At 36.5% G+C, this 25158-nt stretch overlaps 1 protein-coding gene across 3 annotated transcripts in view; it reads left to right on the plus strand.

Annotated features, from left to right (window-relative positions):
• The window catches only part of pde1cb (phosphodiesterase 1C, calmodulin-dependent b), a 92154-nt gene that overhangs the window by 24102 nt on the left and 42894 nt on the right, over positions 1-25158 (plus strand). Inside the window, exons 1-2 of one of the 3 annotated variants that reach the window (XM_077222433.1) lie at positions 13037-13369; positions 16189-16215. The exons of 1 other annotated variant lie outside the window; for it this stretch is intronic. In XM_077222433.1, the coding sequence (XP_077078548.1) occupies positions 13269-13369; positions 16189-16215 (128 nt within the window). In that variant the 5' untranslated portion in view covers positions 13037-13268. Of the gene's footprint in view, positions 1-13036; positions 13370-16188; positions 16216-25158 lie in introns of those variants that run through there. One more of the 3 variants, XM_077222434.1, reaches the window with a different exon arrangement.

Here is a 25158-nt window from a genome sequence, read left to right on the forward strand (position 1 = left end):
CATATGCCTTGTTTACTCATAAAACCAAAGTTAAGATTAATTGATTGGTTTAAGTGCCATTTTGTCAGGCAAAAACAAACAAACAAAAAAAAGTTTTTGAGGTGGAGCAATTCTTAATAGACTTTTCACTAATTTCCTCCACTTCTGCAGTTATCTTTCTCCAGTTGCATTCACTCATTTTCCAAATTTGTCTTGAATTGTCAATAAAATACAACTGAAATGTGTCAATACAATACAACACAAAGTGTCAATACAACTGGAAAAAATTTAGAGAACATCACATAAGCTGACTTTATAAATTGATGTTGATTTTCATAAGATGTTTTTGTTTGAACTCACCATTATGGTGATCGGTGTTCACTTTGGTTGAGCACTTGGAACTTAATTTATAATGCTGTAATTCTCTTCCTGTTGTTGCAGCGATGCAACAAGAAATCTGTTATTTGGTGTCTAAGGAAGGGAAGTAATAAATGGGTTGCTTTCTAAAGGTAACCTAACTTCTAACTAGTCTATTTTTCATGTCGAATAATGATCTTTTAAAATTTTATTGCTAACACTGATGTCATAAAACACCTTGTGAAACTTTTAATTGAGTTGCTATAATCCCTCTATATTTGTGACAATATCCTGCAATTGACCATGCTTGAGTCAAGTCAAGTCATCCTCATTTATATAGCGCTTTTAACAGTGTAGATTTTTTCAAAGCAGCTTTACAGAGATAAACATGTAATTTAAGGTAACAGAGATTGGTTTGGTTTTATAGTGGTTCTTGAAAAAAATTTTTTCCAGCTAAAGTTAGTTTTGATTGATTCATTTCCGTCTAAATGATCATTTGTTATTATATTAGGGGCCGCTAAGACGACACCGTTCTCTCTAAACAGACTTTAAACGTGAACCTGTGATAGACGCTGATGGCGTTCACATGCGCATTAAGAATTGATTCTATAGTTATGTGCGTTTGAATATATGTGCGCAGGTTTGTAATTCCTTACAAACCATGCCTAAACAAACTACTTGTCTTGTCTATAAATTTTGATGCAGAATTTTTATTTTATCTTATCACTTTGGGTAGGTACGCGAACCGAAAAATTCCACACCGCTTTATCTGTAGAGTGGTATAGGGATCCTCCATAGGGAGAGGCTAGTTGGCACTTCAGCACTGCATTGTCATCAGGTCCAGGCGAAAGTCCTTCGTCAGATCTGGAAACGGCCTGGATCCGGCAGGCTGCTGGAAAACCTCGGGATAAACAAAGACACTAAAATTAGCGTAGATGCCATTCTTCTTATGATGTAACGAGTACATCAGGATTTAAGGGAAGTGTTCCCAGTTCCGGCTGACCGAATCTAAGCAGCCTAATAATGAATTATAGTAGTCTATAGAGTGTTATGTGAATGCTAGGTCAACGAGATGTGTTTTTAGTCTAGCTTTGAACTGACAGACTGTGTCTGCTTCCCGGACAATGTTAGGAAGATTGTTTCCAAAGTTTTGGTGCTAAATAGGAAAAGGATCTACCGCCAGCAGTCGATTTAGATATTCTAGGTATTATCAACTGGCCAGAAGTTTGAGATCGCAATAGACGTGAAGGACTATAATGCGTTAAGAGCTCGCTCAAGTACTGGGGAGCAAAACCATTTAGTGCTTTGTAAGTAATCAGCAATATTTTAAAATTTATACGATGTTTAATAGGGAGCCAATGCAGTGTTGACAGAACCGGGCTAATATGGTCGTACTTCCTGATTCTGGTAAGAACTCTAGCGGCTGCGTTTTGAACTAGCTGTAGTTTGTTTATTAAGCGTGCAGGGCAACCACCCAGTAGAGCATTACAATAATCTAGCCTTGATGTCATGAACGCATGAACTAGTTGTTCCGCATTTGTCAATGAGAGCATATGACGTAATTTAGATATATTTTTAAGATGGAAAAATGCGGTTTTACAGACACTAGACACGTGACTTTCAAATGAAAGATTGGTATCAAAGAGCACACCCAGGTTCCTAACTGACGACGAATACTTAACAGACCAGCCATCAAGTGTTAGGCGGTATTCTAGGTTATTACGTGTGGAAGTTTTTTGTCCAATAATTAGAATCTCTGTTTTTTCAGAATTTAGTAGTAGGAAATTACTAGTCATCCAATTTTTGACATCAACTATGTATTCCGATAATTTTGTGAATTGGTGAGTTTCGTTAGGTTCAGAAGAAATATAGAGCTGAGTATCATCAGCATAACAGTGAAAGCTAATTCCATGTTTCCTAATGATATCTCCTAAAGGTAGCATGTACAGAGTGAACAGCAGCGGTCCGAGAACTGAGCCTTGTGGTACGCCATACTGAACTTGTGATCGATAAGACATCTCTTCATTTACTGCTACAAACTGATAGCGGTCAGATAAATATGTTTTAAACCATGCTAGTGCAATTCCACTAATGCCAACATAGTTTTCTAGTCTATTTAAGAGAATGTTGTGGTCAATGGTGTCAAATGCAGCACTAAGATCAAGTAACACTAATAGAGAGATACAACCACGATCGGATGATAAGAGCAAATTATTTGTGACTAATGAGAGGTGTCTCAGTGCTAAGGTGCGGTCTAAATCCTGACTGGAAATCCTTGCAGATACCATTTCTTTCAAGAAAGGAACACAGTTGTGAGGATACTGCCTTTTCTAGTATCTTTGACAGAAAAGGTAGATTTGAGATCGGCCTGTAATTGACTAATTCTGTAGGATCAAGTTGCGTTTTTTTAACAAGCGGTTTAATCATAGCCAGCTTAAAGGTTTTTGGTACGTATCCTAGAGACAAAGATGAATTAATGATGTTAAGAAGAGGATCTATGTCTTCTGGAAGCATCTCTTTCAGTAGTTTAGTCGGTATATACGGTCTAACATACATGTTGTTGATTTAGATGAATTAAAAGTTTGCAAAATTCTTCCTCTCCTATGGCAACAAATGAATCAAATTTTACCTCAGGGAGACTATAACGCACTCCCTGATGTGATGCTGTAGTAGGCGGTTGCATAGTTATAATTTTGTCCCTAATATTATCAATCTTATAAGTGAAGAAGTTCATAAAGTCATGACTGCTGTGTTTCTTGGAAACTTCTGGGCTTGAAGCTTTCTTTTTCGTTAGTGTAGCCTCTTTTTCAAATAAATACCTTGGATTATATTTATTTTCTTTTAATAGGGCTGAAAAATACCCTATTAAAGAGTCACACACAGACTTCAACATTCAGCATGCAAAACAACAATGGTAACAATTTGTTGTGCAACTATTGACACAAGACAGCAAATAAAATTGGCAAATAAAAAAAAGTAAAACGGAGCATAGTTTATTCATGCTGCAATGCACTCTGAGAGTCAGCAATTCTGAGTAGCTATACCAAGTCAAGAGTACATCTAAATAAATTATCAAGTACTCTCTAGTTATTTTTTAGTTACTAGAATTCTTGTGTAAGTGACATATACTAAGCATTTATCAGTACAACATACTATTCTGATTTCTCTTCATTTTTTAAGGCAATCGATTTGCATGTTTTCTTTAAGGAAGTCTAACTAATTACATTTTACAGTCTAACTAAGATATTAATGTATATGAACGTGATTACAATATATTCTTGGATGATACTAAATGAATAAATTAAATAGAGTAAAAGATTATCATAAATTAGTAAAGTAGAGTATTTACGTGAATAGGAATACATACATTTAAAGACAAAATTAATAAGGAACAAATCATAAATGAAAAATATGGATAGAAATAATAAATAAAATCATTATAAACTTTGACCTTTTGGATACACCAATATTGTTGTTAATTTTAAAGTATTTATTAATAGGATAGGATCATTTGTGATTATTTTGCTGTTTTTTAAAAAACGTTATGCTAGTCGCAATTCACTGCCATTATATGGACGAGCAAGAGCGTGAAGTATCCCTTAAAGCTGCAGTAGGGAGTTTTGAGAAAATGTTGACTTAGCCTGAAAATTTGAACAAGCACAACTTACAGGTCCAAAATCCCCTTGCTCTCTGCTGCGCTACAGCCCTCCCTCCACAGCTCCTCCCCCACAGCGGAGCCTGCCGTGAACGCGCAGGCTAGTAAACAGGACCACCGATGACGGCGGATTATAAACAGTTATGGAACTTTCACTAATAGGGACGAAACATCAACAATATGCTTTACATTGACTATGGCCTGCCCATACTTTGACTTCAAACTTGGTCCTCAAATCATTATGTATTTTGCAATACATGTAACTTTATAACGTTGCACTCTTTCTATAAGTTATAAATAGCTAGTAAGATAACGTTAAAGGATTAGTTCACTTTTAATAAACCTTTTGCTGATAATTTACTCACCCCCATGTCATCCAAGATGTCGGTGTCTTTCTTTCTTCAGTCGAAAAGATATACACATATAATGGACTTCAATAGGACACAAACGTTTCATGGACCAAATGACAGTTTCAGTGCAGCTTCAAAGGGCTTTAAACGATACCAGGCGATGAATAAGGCTCTTATCTAGCGAAACGATCGGTCATTTCAAAAATAAATAAAAAACTTTAAGTTTTATAAGCACAAATGCTCGCCTTGCTCTGTTCTGTGATGCACGTTCTTGATCCTGTTCGAACTCTTTCATCAAAATGAACAAATCTTTTTTCGAGTCATTTGTTCGTTGAATGAACGAAATGACTCCGAAAAAGACTCGTTCAAAATGAACAAATCTTTTTTCGAGTCATTTCGTTCGTTGAATGAACGAAATGACTCGAAAAAAGATGCGTTCATTTGTATGAACGATTTCGAACAGGAGAGTCACGAACGACGGTACCCGCTCGCGCTGTGCAAGAGAGGGGTGATCAGCGCGTACACGAGCGTGATTGACACTGCTAAGACATTCCTCCTGGCTCTGATTGGTTGTTTCAGACCGGGAGCGGTGTATTTCTGCAAATGGCAATAGGACCACAGGGAGGAGCCAGAGGAGCTTGATTTTTTCACAGATTATCTGTCTCATATTCTACTGTCAGTACATAATGACAGTTTTAACAAATATTTGTTTACAAAAGTTACCTACTGAAGCTTTAAGTGTTCTTTTTCCATGCAATCTGAAATTCTGAAAAGCTTTTTAACCCATGTGTGTTAGCGTTGAGATCATCTATATGCTTGTATGTTTTCCAGACAACTAAAATTTTCCTTACTTCAAAATAATGACTGGAATGACACTCAGAGTCAGAGATTTTACTTGAAAAATCAGGAAAGATCAATCATCCTGATCCAAACTCATCGAAAATCATCATTTGGAAATCAAGCACTTTGTGTTCATGACATAAGAAAATGAATTTCTCTTGAGGTTAGAAGTGGGAAATTTCAACTCTGGTCTTCAAAGTGGCATTCACAGATATTTCTGTTATGAAAGTGGCATTCGCAGATCTTTCTGTTTTAGTAAAACAGACCAAAAATATTGCTGACACATTTAAAAATGCTTTGAAAAATGAAAATGTCCTTTCCCCTAATAAATGGCAAATTTTATTGAGTAGCAAGTAGCAAATCATTGTCAGTGTGTCTTCGATTTTGCATCGATTTTGTTCCTTTTTTAAATACTAATAGTAATAATTCATTCATTCTTGTTAAGAGTGTAATATTGTACACAGCTGGTGTTCTTATTGGGACTGCGGATCTGGTCTCTTCATCAGCTCTAATATCCCAGTGTATCGATTTAGGCAGCAACCCATTGATGGATATGAAGTTTGCCACTTCATGCCGAAGGTTATAAAGAGGTCAAGAGGAAAGGCCTCATTAGCATAAACAATCATCTTTGATCAGTGACGGCTCACATCAGAGAACCTGAGCTGTGTGTAATATTCTGAGAGCGTTGCACTGCGGATCTCAAAGAAATATTTTTGTTTACAGTCTTATCAAAGTATAGTAGCTCAAAATAAGCCCAAGTAATAATTGAAAACCAGTTGACCCGATTTATGACATAAAATACAGTAGTTTAGCCAAGGTCAGCGTGTCAGGAGATAATTGATAAAATACAGTCAATGTGAAATTGTCGTATTGATCACAGGCAGTGTTAGTGTTTATGCATTAGCGCGCGCACCACACACACACACACACACACACACACACACACACACACACACACACACACACACACACACACACACACACACACACACACACACACACACACACACACACACACACACACACACACACACACATACATTCTTCTTCATGTAATTGGATCTTCATATCCATTTATTTGTTTACCCATTTATTTATTTAGTCATTTATTTTGCCATGGATTTATTTATTTAATTTTGATTTTGGTAAATCTAGTCAGAGCTGATAAAGGTAAAAACATTTTTTTTCCCCAGGGAGGATGTTAATCCTTCCATTTAGCCCTGCTGTTGTAAAAAATTTCATTTGATTTTTGGTCATTAAATGGGCAAATCAAATTTTCATAATTTAGCACTTCAGAATGACTTTGGCACCAGTTGCATGAGTATGCTAAAATCACTCCTTCAGACGGCCCTCATTAGCATGTTTGATCTTAATAGTGATCACTTAATTCTCTTTTGGCAAATGTACTGTGACACAAGCGATTTGTGAAATTTACAGGCGAGATGTCTCAATTTGTTCAGCGTGTCACATGGCATGTTCTTAATATTGGTTACTGTTATATTAACTCTGTTAAATTCTCATTAAAGCCACTGGATCAGATGCCGACAGATGATTGAAAGAATAATGTTACCATTCTTCAGTTGGACAGATAAACACTTTAAATCAGAACCTGAAATGAGCCATGCATGTGTGCGTGTTTGTGTGTTTTTGTGTGTGTGTGTGTGTGTGTGTGTGTGTGTGTGTGTGTGTGTGTGTGTGTGTGTGTGTGTGTGTGTGTGTGTGTGTGTGTGTGTGTGTGTGTGTGTGTGTGTGTGTGTGGTGCTGACGAAATGTCAGGAATCTATTTGGAAAATATCAAACTTTAAATCATTCACTGGAACTCAATGAGACTTTTCAGATCTCTGACTCATTCTAAATCCTCCTCCTGACTCATTTGGTTTCTCAGACCTTCATGCTATCCATAACCTGCTCTGCCACAGTATATATTTTAGATTAAGTTGATTTACGTTTAGATTTTGTTCAATATGCCGCTGATAGTCCACAAATGGTTTGTGGTTTCTCTCTTGGTTTGGTGTTTTCCAATTCAGTTGAAATGAGTTGTGCATTGGAGAGAGACCTTCTAATGTCCTCCTGTGAGACCTTTCCTCTGTCAACAGGGCTGCTGGGAATGACCTGTGACATTTGAGAGACTTTTACCTTTGTAGGCTGTGATGTCTGCTGAATTCTGTTGAACTCCAAAGACTTTTAAAACTGTTTAAAAAACCACTTGTTGGTGGTGAGCATCTAGAGACCATTCCTTTAGGGGCAAGAAACAGTCTAATGTTGCTTATTAGTGTCTGAGTTGTGGGAATTTTTATTTTTGTTGCATTCATATCTGGGTTGTCAGTCTGGTCCAAATATATAATTCAATTGAAAGCTCTGTTCCAAAACCAAGTGAGTTGCAAACCTAGATGGTGTTAAGTAATAATACATTACAACATGTCATCAGCTAATTAATATTCATGAGAAAAGCTGATTAGATTTGGCAGTGTTTTTTTTAGATGCCCCTGGTCAAGTTTATCTGGTGATAATGCGATAGGTCACAGTAGGTGACGTCATTGACGTTAGACGCCCTCAGCCTCCTGACACACACACACACACACACACACACACACACACACACACACACACACACACACACACACACACACACACACACACACACACACACACACACACACACACACACACACACACACACACACACACACACACACACTATAAACCTCACTTAAAAGAAAAGAACTGAGTTGAGGCAGCAGAAAGAGCAATCGCCTTCAAACATTACCTTTGAAGAGCTCAGAGTGGATGAGGGAACTGTTCGCATGTGCAGCACAGGGTGCTTCTCCATAGATGAAAGCAGGCCAGCAGCGATGTGTCTTTGAGACTTTGGCCTGGCATTATCTCCAGCATAAGGTAATTGAAAGGCCTCTGAAAGAGAAATCATCATCATCATCAGGAATGAACGGCAGGGAGGTAGACACAGGTAGAGTTGTAGCACCTAAAGGGAAAAACCCAGAGAATGTCAGGGAGAGAGATAAACGGACAGGACGGTTTGAGTTAAATTGACTATTTAAATGGTGATTTGTAGTGCCGCTCGACTCAAATATTAGCGTTTCTCTCTCCACCCAAGACAAAATTCCAGGCTGAATTACCTACCCTTAGGTTTCAGGCCACGTCCCCTACATAATGAGGACATAAATGTGTCATAACTATGTCCTTGTAATTCAAATCATTAAATAAACAAACAAACAGTACTAAACTATTTTTTATTAAAAAAAAAATATAAGTATAGTGAGAACTCCGTATAAGTACAGTGTTCTCTAAGCTAATCGCATCCAAAGCAGCATCTCTAAAGCCCTTGCACTCTAACAATTAACCTCAATTAAAATTTGGATGCGTCTCTAGTTCTGAAATCTCCGTCAGCCTGACTATCTCCCTGCATTTATCACATGTAAATCCTGTGCTGACAGAGAAGGCTATGCTATACATGTTACATGAAGTGCAAGTGACAATAAGACTAGATGATGAAATTTGTTTGACTGACTGATACTCACCAGTTTTTTGATGGATTTGTAAAAGGCGCGAGCAAAATAAATAATAAATAAAGAGTGCACTGATGGCACGTTAACAGGCTAGCGAATTACTAGCGTGTTGTGCTAGCAACGATTTAGATTGAAGCTAGCGATGTAAGGTTAATATGTGATGTAAGGTTAATATGTGATGTTGAGTAAGTTATATTTAGCAGTATAAACAACAGAGAATGATAGTAAATAATGATTCAAAACAGAAAGATATACGAAGCTTATATACACAAACCAACTCAGCAGCAGCAGGCAGACCAGTGATCAGTGTTAAGTTGTTGTTTCCTGTGTTTTGCGCTTTTACCCATGACAGTTTAGGGTTAGGGGATAGAAAATGTCATAAGCTCAGTATAAAAACCATATATGCCCTCATAATGATAGGAATGTGTGTCTGTGTCCTAAACACCAGGGTTGTGTGTAAGGTAATTACTTTAAGGAACTGCACACCCAGTTTTGTAATTTATTTGTTTATGTAGTTACTTCGATTTTAGTTATTTAAATCTATTTTCTGAAAAAATTTCTTTTTGCAAGATATAATACCTATATGTGAGAATTTCATTATATTATAGGTGCTTTACCAGTGACAGATCTTATTTGGAGGGCTCTTAAAAGTCTGAAATATACTTATTTTTCCCTTTCTGCTCACATCAGGATAGTCACTAGTGAAGGGTTTCCCATCAGCCAATGAGTGTTGTCATGACATTATCCTGCGATGATTACTCGCATGACATTTAACTCTCAAAGTGACCTAAAAACCATTGAAATGAATGGAAATGTTATCGGATAGTTTTAGGCCTACTTTCCACAGAACTCTCTCTGAGAATTGATACAGTATTTATAAAACTACTACTTTTAATAAACTGATACACTTTTTCTATTGAGATGTATATCTTAAATAATACAGTTATATTATTCTTCTCATTATTGCGAAACTAATTTTGTCCTGAATATTACCAACCCACACCAGAGTGTTTTGGGGAAATCTGCCGCACTAACCTGATGCTGTGTCTCGGCTTTCAATCACAGCTGTCCCCGAATGTCTCCCTGGAGAAAAAACATTTCCAGCGTGAGGAATTAGATCTCTGCATTAGTCTCAGGCCGGTCAGCCCTGCTCTCAGACTTATTGGATTTTCGAGGTGTTCAGGAAACTCCATTATGTAATGGCCCCATTGTGTGAAGCAGATGGAAAATACAAAAGCACAAGAAACAAAAAGAGGGAAAAACGTAATCAATTGTTTTTTCAAAAGATCAGTGTAAAGCAACATAAGTAAACCACAGCATGTTTTACGACTCTATTAGAGTTTGATGTTTTTATTCAGATGAATATGCTATAATAAAAACAACATTTACTGTATAGAGTACTGGATGCTTTGCAATAAACATTTAAGCTAAACTATTGCTGCTGCTAAGTACATTATTATCATTTTTAAGTTCTTAGCAGTTAAGAAAGATTAGTTTTGAATGAATTTGAGAAATTTGACTTACAGGGCAAATTAGCATGAGAGCACAATTCCAAAAAAAGCGCAGGAGTGGAATGTTAAGCACATGATCTAATGACGATGGTCAAATTAAATTGAACAGACGCAGCCGGATAATTTCCATAGTGACCAACACAATCTTCCAATTAGCATCTGGTTTAAGTCAGTCTATTTTGGGTGGTAAATTATGGTGCAAATACCAGTGAATTGACTAGCGCAAACCTGAGTAAATCACATTGCATGATTCATTTAAATATTCTCCTCCCATAAATTTTTTATCTGAAAGGGAAACTCATTCAAATGCATATGCAATAAGTTCAGCCGCAAAAATAACCCCGTCCACGCCTTTTCAGCGCTCCTTTTTCACTGTGTGTCTTTAGTAAATCCTGACGGTTGTTTTTTAATGCCAACAGAGGGTTTGCACTAGAGCGAGCTGTAAGTAAATCTGACCCTAGGACTTTTGAATGTAGATTGTAGTGTCTTTTGTACATTACAGTTCAAAAGTTTTGGGTCATTAAGATTTTTTAATGCTTTTTTTAATGAAAGAGTGCATTTATTTGGATTTATTATTATGATTTTTTAGCATCAATACAGGGTTCAGTGTCACATGAGCCTTCATTTGCTGCTCAAGATATATTTCTTTTATTATCATGTTGAAAATTTTTGTGGAAATTGACAGATTTTTTCAGGATTTTTTTGAGAATAGAAAGTTCAAAATGACAACAATTTGAAATGGAAATCTTTTGTAGCATTATAAATGTTATTGCTGCCACTTTTGATCAATTTATTGCATCCTTGCTGAATATTTATTAATTTCCCTAAAAAACAAAACAAAAAACAACAACAAAAAACGACTGACTCCAAACTTTTGAACAGTAGTGTATATCTGAGCACAGTTCACACACTGAGATCTTTTGTGAGAATTTAGAAAAGACCAACGAGTTTAAATCTAAAAAGTGAGAGTCTCCATTTTGTTCTCCAGTTAATCTTCCTGCTCTCTTGGAGAGCCAATTGAAATGTTAAACTTCCATAAAGCTCAGCTATAGAGAATGAATTGATAATGCTCCTATTTTCTATAGAATTTATTTGTTATGAAGTTATCTCCTGATCGTCAAGACGAATCTGTTTATCATCTGCGAGTCCTGAGAAAAATTGAGCAATCATTGGGTCATTTAGTAAACAGAATGTGAGAATAGAGTGCTTCAGAGTGCGTGCATGTTTGTGTTAATGCGTATCTGACAGTGGGGTGGCATATAATCTCACTCCACTGATGCACTGCTTTACAGCTGCAGGCTGATTGGCCTCTTCATCTCTCCAGTCACAGTTTGAGTCATTAACTGCTTTTCTGTTTCTCTTTTTCCTCCTCACCTCCTCTGTCAATTCTCTCTCCTGCATAATAGGATGCCTGAATGTTATTTGGTTGCCAATTCATAGCCAAGGGGTGTGTTCTTGCATCCATTTGCACAATTGTTAATTGTTTTGCTAATTGTTTTTTAAGTAAACATGCTAGACAAACATCGATGACTGCATGCATGAGGTTGTCTTATCAGCATCTCACATCATAAGCACCACATTTTTAAGATGTCCTCCCACGTTAAAAACAGTTCATGCCTGTCCATTCTTGTGCATTTGGCCTGTTCTTTTAATGTAAAACCAAATTTCACACCAGTCATATGAACCAAACTCTGATGGCAAACAAACCAAAAGTTCTAGTGTGAAAGTCTAAATTATGTTGCATTTAAGTAAGTTTGTCTCAATGTTTCTTCAAAACAGTTAAGCAGATGTTATAAAAAAATGTTTCTGTAATGAAACTCTAGATGGCGCAGACTGATAGGTCCTTATCTCAATATGCTTGCAATCCCATAATTTTCTAAAGGGCACAGCTGATTGGTTCCTGCTGTATCAGTAGCCAATGAGCTCGCTGCTTAACCCTCAAATACTGGTCAGCATTGTCTGTAGCAGTGCAGCGTACTTTCAGAAACCCTCCACCTTCCCCAGCTCCACCTGTATATATCTGTACAGCTGCAGCAAGTCTTACTTGCTGACAGCGGTGTGTTGTGTATCTTTTGGCAGTAGCAAGTCCAGTACAATTGTTTTTGAATCGTATTTTCAAGTAAACATGCTAGATGAACCTCTTTGCCCATTGCAACATGTTTTGTTGATTTATTTTTTCAGCATCTCACACAATATGCAGCACATTTTTAGCATACTTTATCAAGTTAAAAACCATTCCATTTTCAGCAGACACGTGCATGTTCATTCTTTTGCGTTTCCTCTATATATATATTTTTTAATGCAAGAATGATGACTTTCACACCAATCAAATGAACTAAACTCTGAAGGCAAATGAGCCAAAAGCTCTCATGTGAAGGTCAAAATTATGTTGCATTTCAGTAAGCTTGTCTCTAATTTAGCAGATGTTATCCCAAAAAGTAAAACTATAAGCAAATGAGACTTTTTCCTTACTTAAGAGTGTATACATTCATGTGTTTTAGACAGTATTTCTCAAATCATTCAGTCTTGGAAGAATTTGAGAAATGTCTATATTAAGATTTCTGATTTTTGATTGGTATGTTTGCTAATTTTTTTTCCTCAGCATACTCAAACAAAAGCCTCCGTTTAATCTCATTGCTGTCTAGGAGAAACAATTGAGATATTAAAGAGATGTCATTTGTGATTTGTCCTTTGGGAAGAGACCCAGTTTGTCATTATTGATCATACTGTCATCCCCGCTGGAGGCTTTAGTCACGCTCGACTCCTCCCGCCAACACTCGTGTCGTGAAATCATGAGTCTGGGTTAATCTGGACTGCGCTGTATTTTTGAGAGAGCGTGTGTGTGAGAGAGAGAGAGAGAGAGCGTACTGCAGTACCGTCACACACTCCCTGTGCTCAGACCCGAAGTGGAGCACTAGGGACAGGAGGAGGAGGAGGAGGCAAGAACAGGGCTTGATGACTGCAGCGTCCCGACCACAGCTCATCTGAAGAGGGGAATCGCTCTCCTCTGCTCCGGCTCTGGGATTAAGTTTTTTTTTCTTGTCTTGACATCATGGAGTCTCCCACCAGAGAGATCGAGGAGTTTGAAAGCATGTCGCTCAAGTACTTACAGCCCGACCAGATCGAGAAAATCTGGCTCCGACTGCGTGGACTGTGAGTATGAGTCTTTTCAACAGGTTTTGTGTGTATGTGTGTGTGTGTGTGTGTGTGTGTGTGTGTGTGTGTGTGTGTGTGTGTGTGTGTGTGTGTGTCCATCTAAGAGGTTGACCAAGAGGCTGTATCTCATGTAAACATGTCAAGGTCACTTTCCACCAAAAAAATCAAAAGGAAAAAATTATAAATGATATTCTGCACAAAGCCTAAAGCTTGTTTTAGGACTGTTTTTCATGGAGAAATAATTTTTTGTTTTTGTTGTTGATTCCAATTACTGAAAATCACACTTTTTGTTTAAATCAGCATAAATTAAACACATTACAACACATTCTACCACGATGAACAAATACCAAACAATAAAAATAATGATTAATAAAAATAAACATTTAAAAAAAATTCATTTTTATTTTAAAAAGATTTTTGGTCACTTAATTGTCATAAAAATGTCACCATGCAAAAAGTCTTAATGGTCCTAATTCCTTTTTTATGCTCTAATTTTTTGGGAGTGTAAAATGGCAGATTTACACGAGAAGAATGTAAAAATATGAGCAAAATATGTATATTCACAAATGTTATTCTTTAAATTACAGTCATTGTTCATATAAAAGCATTTTATTGTGATTTTATTCACTATTCAATTAGGTCATTTCAGACTTTCAGACTCAGAGAGTTGGTGACTTTTTTTCAATGTTTCAAATTCTTATCAAATATATATTAAACAGCTCCATCATCTGTAGAAAAAACGAATCTCTTTCGATGTCAATCAGTTTTTCTCTCTGGCTGTCTGGAGGAAAAAGTCTCTTATTGTTCCAGAACTCAGGAAGTGAAATACAATTTCCTCACTATGTGTGAAGAAGAAAGGACGAGTGAGAGAAGGAGAAAGAAAAAGCGAATGAAAGCAAGAAAGAAAGAGATGATTGAGGACAGGTCTTGTTTATCTCCTCTCATATTTTCTCCCTTCATGAAGTAGAATAGTAACTTTCTTCTCTTAATGTTATGTTTGAAGAGTTTTGTGTGTGTTTCAACATCAAATCAAATTTGCCCTGTTTAGTTTCCTAAAACATGTTTCTGGCCCTATTGATTAGTTCACGTTAATCCAAAGAAGAAAATGTCTGTCTTCATAATCTTTCATCCAAATACATAATAACTTGTTCCACCTCTAAAATGAATTTCCCTTTCGGCTGATGTAAACAAGTAGTTATATTTCAACTCCTTCCCTCCAACCACCTGTCATTCAGAGACACTTTTCATAATCCAATCAATTCCTTATGGACAAATTCATGTTATTTTACTTAAATATCGTATACTTCACTTGAACATACTTGAGTCATATTACAGGAGTTCGCCTAAAAATTTAAACAATCATACACAATCAATTCAAAAAGTTAATTCAAACATGTTTTCTGTGGAACACAAAAGCCGAATAAAGAGAATTTAGCTGAATATCAAATCTGTTCTTTTCCCTACAATGACAGCAGATAGTAACCTGTTGCTGTCAAGCTCAAAAAATATCAAAAAGCACCATTAAAGTGCATATAAATTAATTGACATCACAGCTGGTTTATATGCATGTGCACAGATTGAATTTGTTTTATTTGGGAATAAGCACTTTTGCTGTTGTGTTTAACAGAGGGCAAAACAAGTGCTCTTTTTGCCAAAATGACATCAGTCCCGTCACAGGCTGTTAAGCAGTTTTGCAGTGTTTTGTGCATGTAGAAGCAGCTGTATATGTGGATGTTAAAGGTTACTGCAGTGGGTAAATCTGACCGCATCAGCATTTAATCTCACCGAAAGCCGCAAACATGCACAGCTGTCATGCGTGTGTGTGCATACAGTATCTGGACATGGTAATGCATGTGCCCTTGTGTGCATACAACCTCTTAATGGTGTGAAGCAGTTCATTTTGTTTGGTGACTTCAGAAAGAAAAGAAGGAGTTTCCTTCTCTTATGGAGCAATTTCAGGCACCAGTGATAGTGGCTCATGGCAGGAATGAGTAATGATTGGGCAGCTCCGATTTTTCCTATGCGCTGACTAATTGCTTCACCGTCCTTGTGTTATTAATGGCCTTTTTGGAGACACATATATGGACTGTTAGGGACACCGTAAATACATACCAGAAGAAGTGGCGCTTTAAACAGCCTGTATTCTAAGTCATAAATGCTTGGATTCCTAATGGAGGCTTAGAGGTTTAATGGCTTGTCTCATAAATTGAAAAGATTAGATTTTTCCCATATTTATTTATTTTAACCAGAAAGGGCGTGTTTAGAGACCATGTCATTTTAAAAGTATATAATATGATGAGGTTTGCTCATGAATATTTTTAATATTCATTTTACAGAATGTTACAGTTATACATTTATAAATACATTAGACAACTATTAAAATGTGATCTTAGCCTCAAAAATATGTTTTAAGTTCTTAATAAGTTCCCATTAAGCTACATTATGAAAACATTATTTCTGAATGTTCTTTGAACATTCAAAACGTCCAGTTTTTAAATGTTTTACGTTAAGGTAACATTCCATTTTAGCATTCTTCAAACATTATGACATTGTTACTTTTGAATGTTCTCAGACCAGGTAACATTGAATGAACATTCTATTAATGTTACAGGAAGAACATTTGTTCATAATTTGAGGACACTTTGCCAGAACTTTAGCTATAAAGTTCTTAGAACGTTTCCTGTTAACTGAGAAACAGCAGGGTTTAAAATGTAGATTGTGAGTGCTTTTGTGTGTATTATTACAGAAATGATTCAAATATTATTGTGAACAGTAGCCAAATGCAGGTTTTTAACATGGTGTTTGTTTTGTTTCAGGAGGAAGTACAAGAAAACATCTCAGAGGTAAGACAGTGAAGATCTGAGGTGTGCTGAACCCATCACTGTCCTCTATGAACAAACATTTTCAGCAATAAATGTGATTTTTCTAAAATGTGTGCTTCAAGTACTTGTATGTATAAGCCAGATTCAGTAATATTAACCTAAAGCATGGTGTCCCTGATGGAAAATTCAATTAAAACTACCTTAAGGTAGCTGGTTTGCTGTTCTAAGCTGGTTTAGGTGGTTGAAATCCTTCCTTGTAATAATCTTGCATAGCTATTAAATGGTCTGGCTGTTTTTTTTTTTACATGTCAAGTGGAATGTTGCTGTTCCAATGTGGTCTAAAGATTTTTAAAAGTTCTTAATTGGCATCTATGGTTCCATGAAAAATCTTTAACATCCTTTGAAACTTTCCATTCCACAAAAGGTTATTTGGAAAATGGTTCTTTAGATTTTTTTTTATATTTATCGCACCTAGAAGAAATGGTTCTTTTAAGAACTGTTCACCAAATGGTTCTATTATGTCATTGCTGCGAAAACCCCCTTTTGAAATCTTTATATTTAAGAGTGTACCAGAACTAACTAGATCAATTCAACCAGGTTAGTAGACCAGTAGACATTACAGACCAGCTAGAAACTAGCTTGATTACAAAGTTATTTTGTTTTTGGAAGAACAAGCAATGAGTTGTGTATGGTATGACCAGAAATGTGTATTTAAAAAAGTAAATGAGGTCAGTTTTGGCTTTCTGTTGACTTCAAGTTGGTTTGAGCTGGATTTAAAAGCAGCCGCTCATATAAAAGATTTATCAGAATTCCTGATAAACCCCATTAAAAATACTGAGACCTGATTGTGGAGTAAGCTTGTGACGGAGTAGAGTTACCTCGTGCACTTATCGGAATTACATGGCAACACAAACCACAGTGAAAGGCGATGACAGCGTGCAGCACTTGTATGTGGCTCTTCACAGAAAACATCTGTTGAAACAAATGTGCTTCGGTCTGCACTGAGCACTCTGCAATTATGAGTGAGAAGAGGTGGAGAGACAATAACAGAGAAAGAAAGATGTCAGGAGAGCCAATGCTGAAACGTAACGTAAAAGAGACCGAATGAGAGAAACACACACAGAGAGAGATGGTTAAGTCAGGTCTAATATTAGTGTGAGAGTGGGTTTAATTGGGGAGGGCTCAGCAGAGACTTTCCTCCGCTAACAGAGGGAGGGATGACTTCCTGTGCAGCTCCTCTCTGATTGACAGCTCAATGGGAGTCTGGGTAATTATGGCAGGCTAATTGGCTACAGAGCATTCTGGGACTCTGTCATTACAGACGCAACAGGACAGTTACAAACACACGTGTGCATGGACACACACACACACACACATTAAAAAAGGCATGAGGACTTTTCCTTAATATTATTATTCTCCCCTAAAACTGATCGTGCAGCCCAAACCGTTAGTGCTGGAGACTTGAAACTTGGCCAGATGATAGTCCTCTATTTGGGTAGAACCTATCAAAGTATGACCCCGATTGGCCAATAGGTGGCGCTACAGCAAGCAAAAGTATGAAATCGCGCATAACTCCTAGACCATCTATCATAGACTCAAGTGTCTCTGTAATGCTTGGCTCAAGACGAACAGAATGTATATCTCCGATTTTATTTGTGCCTGGGAAAATCTTACGCCATTTAGAATTTTGTCAAAAACCTACTTATGCGAACTAGTCCTAGGTTTTTCGCCCGATTGGAACCAAACTAGTGTAGAAATGTTCTCTGGAGTCTGAATATCAATAATTATCAAAATGTTTTGAAATTTCCATTCCCGGTCGGTAAGGGGGCGCAAAAACGTTCGAATTAAGCGGAGCTACTTTTAATAAAATGTCTATAACTCGTGAACGAAATGAGATATATTCACCAAACTCGGTACAGTTACCGGTTTGGTTACCCATATTCTTCAAAATGTCTTCTTTTGTGATCAGTAGAAGCATTCAAATTTGGAACGGATTTCTCTGTTATAAACCATATCACATCGAACAGTGCTGACGTGGAAACCAGGAAAAACATTGTTCCATGAATGAACAAGTTATAGAAGGCTTTTCAGTCCACAAATCACAAAATTCTCCATAGATTTAATGTAGTAATGCTAACTGTAACCATATTGTGGCCAAATTCGAATGTTTTTTTAGATTATTCATTTCAGGGTTCGTACAACCTTTTGAGAGTGAACTTTAAGCACTTTTTAAGGACTTTCAAGTGCTTCACACAACTTTTTCCAGCACTTCAAAGCTCTGTGTGTGCCCTTACATTTTTTTAGATAATGCTCATACAGTTTTAAGTAAGGGGCTAACAGTGCTCCTTGTAAAAAAAAAGTTAGTCTAGAGCCTGATATAATATGATATAAATTATTTCTGAAGAATCATGTGACACTGAAGACTGGAGTAATGATACTGAATATTCAGCTTTGTCATCACCGGAATAAATTACATTTTAAAATATATGAAAATAAAAATATATATTTTAAATTGTAATAATATTTCACAATATTACTGTATTTTTGATCAAATAAATGTACACACACACACACACACACACACACACACACACACACACACACACACACACACACACACACACACACACACACACACACACACACACACACTTATATAAAAACATCATAACGTAATGTGTGAGACACAATGGCAATCCAATTCTTAGTCTCTGATTGTCATTATTTATTTATATGGTTAAACTTTATTTCGATAGTCCACTTTATACATTCTACTAACTATAAGTAACTTTTCAACTACATGTCAACTAACTCTCATTAGAATATTAGTAGAGTGTAGTAGACTGTCAGTAGACCGTTATAGTTATGGTTAGGTGTTAAGGTGATGATACACAGGGCAACATTTTGAGCAATGTTGCTTGGCAATGTTGCCATCAACGGGCAACCAGATGAGACACAGGGTCCACGACCGATTTAAATTATCCAGATAGAAATGTACTGCCCATTTTCAATGGGAAAAGTGCCCAAGCAACAATCGCTCTGCACGATTGCCCAGCAACATTGCTCAAAAAGTTGCCCTGTGTATCATCACCTTTAGGGTTCGGGTTAGGAGAATAAGTTGACTTGTAGTTGCCAAGTTACTTGTAGTTAATAGTCAGTGGGATATCTGTTGGGGGACCAACAAAAGAAAGTGTTAGCAGATATTAAGCATACAGTCTATTAATACTCTAATGAGAGTTAGTTGACATGTAGCTGCAAAGTTACTTAGTTAGCAGAATGTCTGAAGTGGACTATCGAAATAAAGTGTTACCATATATATATATACAGTATATGTATATGTATGTATATGTATGTATATATATGTATATGTATATATATATATATGCACACTCTTTGTAATTACTTGAAATGCTAAAAGTTCAGATGACAATCAGAGAAAGAATTGGATTGCCATTGTTTCTCACATATTTTATGATGATGTTTTTATGGTGCGTGGTCACAGCTTGGTCACTGTATGCTTTTGTTGACTGGGAAAGAGTAGTTTGAATATTTCCTAAAACTTCCAAGGATCAGCATGAGGATGAATAAATTGACAGAATTTACATTTTTAGGTTAACTGTCCCTTTAAGCTCTTTCTTCAAAGAATTGACTGATATAACTGTTAAGTTAATCAGACTAGTTTTTAGAAATCATACAGAAAAGTTCCACAGCATTTGCAATGAATCTCAAAAGTTATTGAGCTGTACTTTTGCAGCTCTAAGTTCTTTCCAAATTTCTGAAAACTTCTGCTCTAGCAGAAGTCTAGAGCTCTTGCACCTGGAGATCGCTATAGGCTGTAAATACAGGATGATAATAAATGCAGGATTAATTGGTGCAGAATGTTGGAGTGGTGGCTGCAAACACTCACAGAAAGTGAAGTGAAGAGTGTTGGTCTAATTCTGTACTGAAACACCTGCATGTAAATGACACCAGCCATCACACACACTTCACATGAGCTCTTAAAAAACACTCGACATCCCCATTGATGATAAGAGTGAGCCTTGAATGTTGACTGTGTGTTTGACACAAACAGGCAGATATCTCTTAAAATACATTGATATGCAATTTATCTGTAATTAAAATGCTGTTGTGAAGTGATTTGATAGGATACTGTAATGTACACTGCATACTATTAAAAAGCATGTGAAACAGAAATACAAAGGTAAATGTTTTAAACAATGTTCGACAGTGTCACATGATTTTCTTATATTGCATGCTTCATTTAGAAAGTGGCACCCCAGTTAGTATTATTTTAGAGAGGAATAGTTATTTTGTGTTTTTAATCAAATTAAGAAAAGAAAAAAGAAAGCGTAACAAAGCCAAAGCCATAACCATTTTGAACATTGGGGGGACCAATTGGTCTTTTTATTCAAAGAAGTTAAAGGGTTAGTTCACCCAAAAATGAAAATGATGGCATTAATGACTCACCCTCATGTCGCTCCAAGCCCGTAAGACCTCCGTTCATCTTCAGAACACAGTTTAAGTGTCTAAAAATTTAACTTTTGAAACTTGATGTCATCTTCACAACAAACAGAGCAGTGCATAATGGAGTCCAGCAGAGCAGCATCAAAACAATCAAATATTAGTGAGGACAATTTAGCCCTTTTGTAATTATTGTCTATAATGGTTACGGCCCTGAACAACACAACGATTTCCTGCTAATGCTAAAGCAGTCATTGGACATTCTAGTGCTATAGAAAGCAAAAGTCAATTTGAAGATGGCCTTAAAACTAACAGCTACAAAACTCAATGTCTGATTTTTGGGGGTCTTTAAAAATTGCGATTTTATATTGCTTTCGGTTCATTTCCTCAAAGTTGAGCATTTGCATTGCAGTGTGGAATAGAGTGATCTGCACATTTTGACTGATGTAGAAGATCATCTTGGTGTTCTGTACATAAAAAAAATATTTGCATACTGCAAAAAACTTCTTTCCACTGCTGGTCAAATGTCGCTTTATGATTCTTTTCACAGCTTCAGAATCTTTTTTGTACCAGCGCTTGTTAATTAGAGGGGTGATTCTTCAGATTCATGCTAATTACATTCCTCTGCTCACTGATGCTCCTCCCACTCATTTCCCTTTCTCCCCCATTTTCATTTTTTTCTCTACATGTGTACACCACTCTTTTTCTGTCTGGCCTGTCAGGTGCTTTTTTAAAGCAGATTTGCGTGTGTCCACTGGGGCCGGCTCTGTGTAATTGTCATGATCTCACTGAGTTGCTTTGTTGGAGCAGGTGCAAGAGTCCCATGGGCGTAGATTACGCGGGGGACGGGGGGGACGTGTCCCCCCCCACTTTTAACAAAATGTAAATTCGTCCCCCGCACTTTTTCATATGGGCAAATGTGTCTATGACAAGCTGAGGTTTCCGTGGGTGTGTATAGCCTGCCCTACATCAAGATTTAAAATCCAAAGAGTCAAGGATAGTCTATCTACATACGTGACTTTCACGCTTCCATGGTAATTAGTCACTCGTGCATTAGCTTACGACACGCCCATGCTCGCACCCGCGCCGAATCCATCAGTTTCATAGAGTTCAAAACGGCAAAAAAAACTCTTCACTCCTTTTTCACGAAAAAGTCAAGCACTGTAAGTAAGTTGTCATGTGGTATCCGAATTGTGTTGCACAATGATGAATACCTCTGCCTATTTCTCTTATTGAATAATTAACAAGTTTTGTTGTAAATTGAAAATATTCACTATAACCGCACAAACGTGCACTATTTTCAATCTTTTTTTATTCGTAATGTCTTTTATTTTCACAGATATGTTATCAAAGCCCTTCAAAATAGAATAAACATGGTGATTGTTAATGCTGAATTTGTATGTTCATGCATTAACAGCCACGATCTGCTTGAATCAGGCAATAACATGTGTAGACTATGATGTTTACCATAATTCGGTAACACTTTACAATTAGATAAAAAAGTTTGTAGACAAACTTTAAGTTCTCTTGAAAAAGCCTAACTAGAAAGTTTGAAGTATTTTTAAAAGCTTGACGTTTGAAGGTTTTCAATTGGAAAGTTTTAGTTTAGTAAGACAAACTTTAGGCTATTAAGGAAATGTTATTTTGCCAAAAGAAGAACTTTTATTTTAAGTAAATGTTATTTTTAAATCAGCCTACTTCAGTTTGATATTTAACCATATTATCATGCTTCTCAGTAACACTTATAATTTGAATAATTGTAATGATCAGATATCTAAATCAGAGAATATCATATGTTTGGGCGGTTGACAGGTGGATTATTTATTTTTAACAGTGGATTCGGGGGACTCTAAGTGCACCAGATTAATGAATTTATCTTTAAAATGTACAAAATTTTCTACCCCCCTACAAGTACCGAGATCCACCTACAAAAATACTGTGGGAAACACAGTAGGCTAAATGATGGTCTACGAAAAATTAAAATGTTATTATCTAATTAAAATACATGATCAGGATTTTACCACCTCCGCCTCGTTTTAAGCCAGGAAAATATAAAGTACTGAACATCTGCATTTCTTTCTTTCTGTTTTTTTGCTTTAAAAATAAATAGCATATTAAGCCAATTAACCTGTCAACAAAAGTCTGAAAAAAAAATGGTATTACACTTGACATTCTGTCCCCCTCACTTTTGAAATGATGGCTACGCCCCTGTGCAAGACCACCCCCTCGAAAATTAGCTTCCTCTCTCTGGCCAGCTATTTCAGACATTGTTACATTGTGAAAAACATACATGTGCATTTGGTTATAAAGCTCATTGCCTTTGTAAAAATGTGTTCTTCTCCAAACTTATTAACAAATAATAATAATAAAATTGTTTCTTGGTTATAATGTTTCTATCATACTTCACAGTGACTGGATGGAGCAAGTTTATGAAAACAGAATAAACTTAAAAAATGTCCAGTTATAATTAGTTATAAATAAAGTTTTCTACACAACATTTGGTGAACTTCACCATAGAAGTTCATCTAGATACCAACTGGAATAATAACAATGATAATATTAATTCCCTGGTGTTTAGGAATAATGTTTCTGTCTTCAAAGTTACTGGAAGGAGCAAGTTTATGAACACAGATTGGTTTCATTAATGGGTAAATGTGGATAATCAAGTGTAAATATGATCATGTGATTTCATCATAGATTTCTAAACACATTTTTTGAAGCTTTATTAATGGTGTGGCATAGCTGTTTTACAGTGAATTACATTGCTGACCTGATCCACATATGGATCAGAATATCATATTGGGTATAGGCTCGCTCGTTTCACCAGTAAGCAACCTTTAGAAACACCTTGGCATTATAATTACAAGTTTTGCACACTACTCGAAACTAGTGGAACTAGGTTTACTAAATGTTTTTTCAGAGAAGGGAATTTGTTGCGAGTTGTGAACGTTTGAGTATGTTTGGTATTTTGAACTTTTTTCATTTCAGAAGAACAAGATTAATCTTTTTTTTTTCATAATATGGTCCCTAAAGTATTGACTTTCATGTTATTTTGTTTGGGCTGTTGTAAATGGATTTTTTTCTCTCTGTAAACAAGCAGTCCCGGCTGTTCCTAGTAATTTCAAAGCTCCACATCGTCTGCACCGGAGCATTGGCACTATAGTCTATAGATCAAACGCCAGCGCAGTCGTGAACTCTTCCCTCATATCAAGTTTGCAGCAGACTTCATATCCTGTCAACACTCAGATTTACACAGATGATTACTTTATTTACTGCTGAGTATCTCTCCTGAGGTTAATGAACCATTCATGCCACTTTATTACCTCCGCCCTCCTGCGACGTGGTGCCAGGCCTTGCCAATCCATCAGCTGCTCGGGCACGGCTGGCCCTTCAAAACAGAGGGAACTAAACAGGATTGATATTGAACCGGCTGTGGAGAACTATTAATTATTTACCCTGGCTGATGTTTGTCTTCGGATCTGTGTGTGTGTGTGTGTGTGTGTGTGTGTGTCAGTGGTTAGTGGCAGAACATTTTTAAAGAAATAGTAGTTGCCCAAAATGAACATTCTGTCATCATTTACAAACCCTCATGCCATTTTATCCCAGCATGACTTGATTCTGAACACAATGTCCTTTTCATTCTTTTTTTTATACAGTGAAAGGTGTTTGTGATAAAAGATGATTATATAACAAAAGCACAGACTGTAATCATCTAAAGCAGAACACACTGATAACATATTTATTTTTAAATTATTTTATATCCCATTAATCCCAAGTTACAATTCTCATTATTATCATCGTTGTGTTACATGTAGGATTTAAATTGAATATGGTCATGTTTTAAAGCTAATTTAATACAAATATTTTATAAATATTGTAGTTTACATTCCTTCTCTATTGTGCGCCATCTGGTCACGCTCGCTTTTGGAAGTCTGAAGTTTAACTGAGATTCGCATGTTGTCACGACGATCCTTTGGGCAAAATGGAAATACGTGATTTTTACGCAAAATTTCCATATGCTTATACGCGTCTTTGGTGCGTATATAAGTTGTCTTCAAGTTTTCAATTTGGGTCGTATATTTTTCCCTCCGAAACTCACTCTGAGACCTCATTTTCCATAAGTTTGCCTGTTTACGCAGTCTTCACTACTGTATGCGACTCGCACACTAATCGGCGTGGCATATTTTGATAAACAGCCTACCATATAAGTAGTCCATACATGCTGTATAAAGTCTCCTTAAAGGCAGGGTAGGCGATTTGTTCCAGAAACATTGTTTTTTATGCTGGTTGAAAGTCTCTTCACATCCTGATAGCAAACACTAAGTTAAGTGGTCTAAATGTATTTTGATGTATGTATCATCTGTGGAAGGCGTAGGGACCATAAAATGTTCATCCAATCGAATGCAATGATACAATGTCCTATACCTGCCTGTTAACGTATGTATTTTCATACCTCCACGCGCCTGCTCATGCAGACATCACACATCATCACACGTCATCAGC

Source organism: Siphateles boraxobius, unplaced genomic scaffold (genome assembly GCF_051911475.1).
Source record: "Siphateles boraxobius isolate OS27281-9 unplaced genomic scaffold, OSU_SipBor_1 86, whole genome shotgun sequence".
In the NCBI taxonomy this organism is placed as follows: Eukaryota; Metazoa; Chordata; class Actinopteri; order Cypriniformes; family Leuciscidae; genus Siphateles; species Siphateles boraxobius.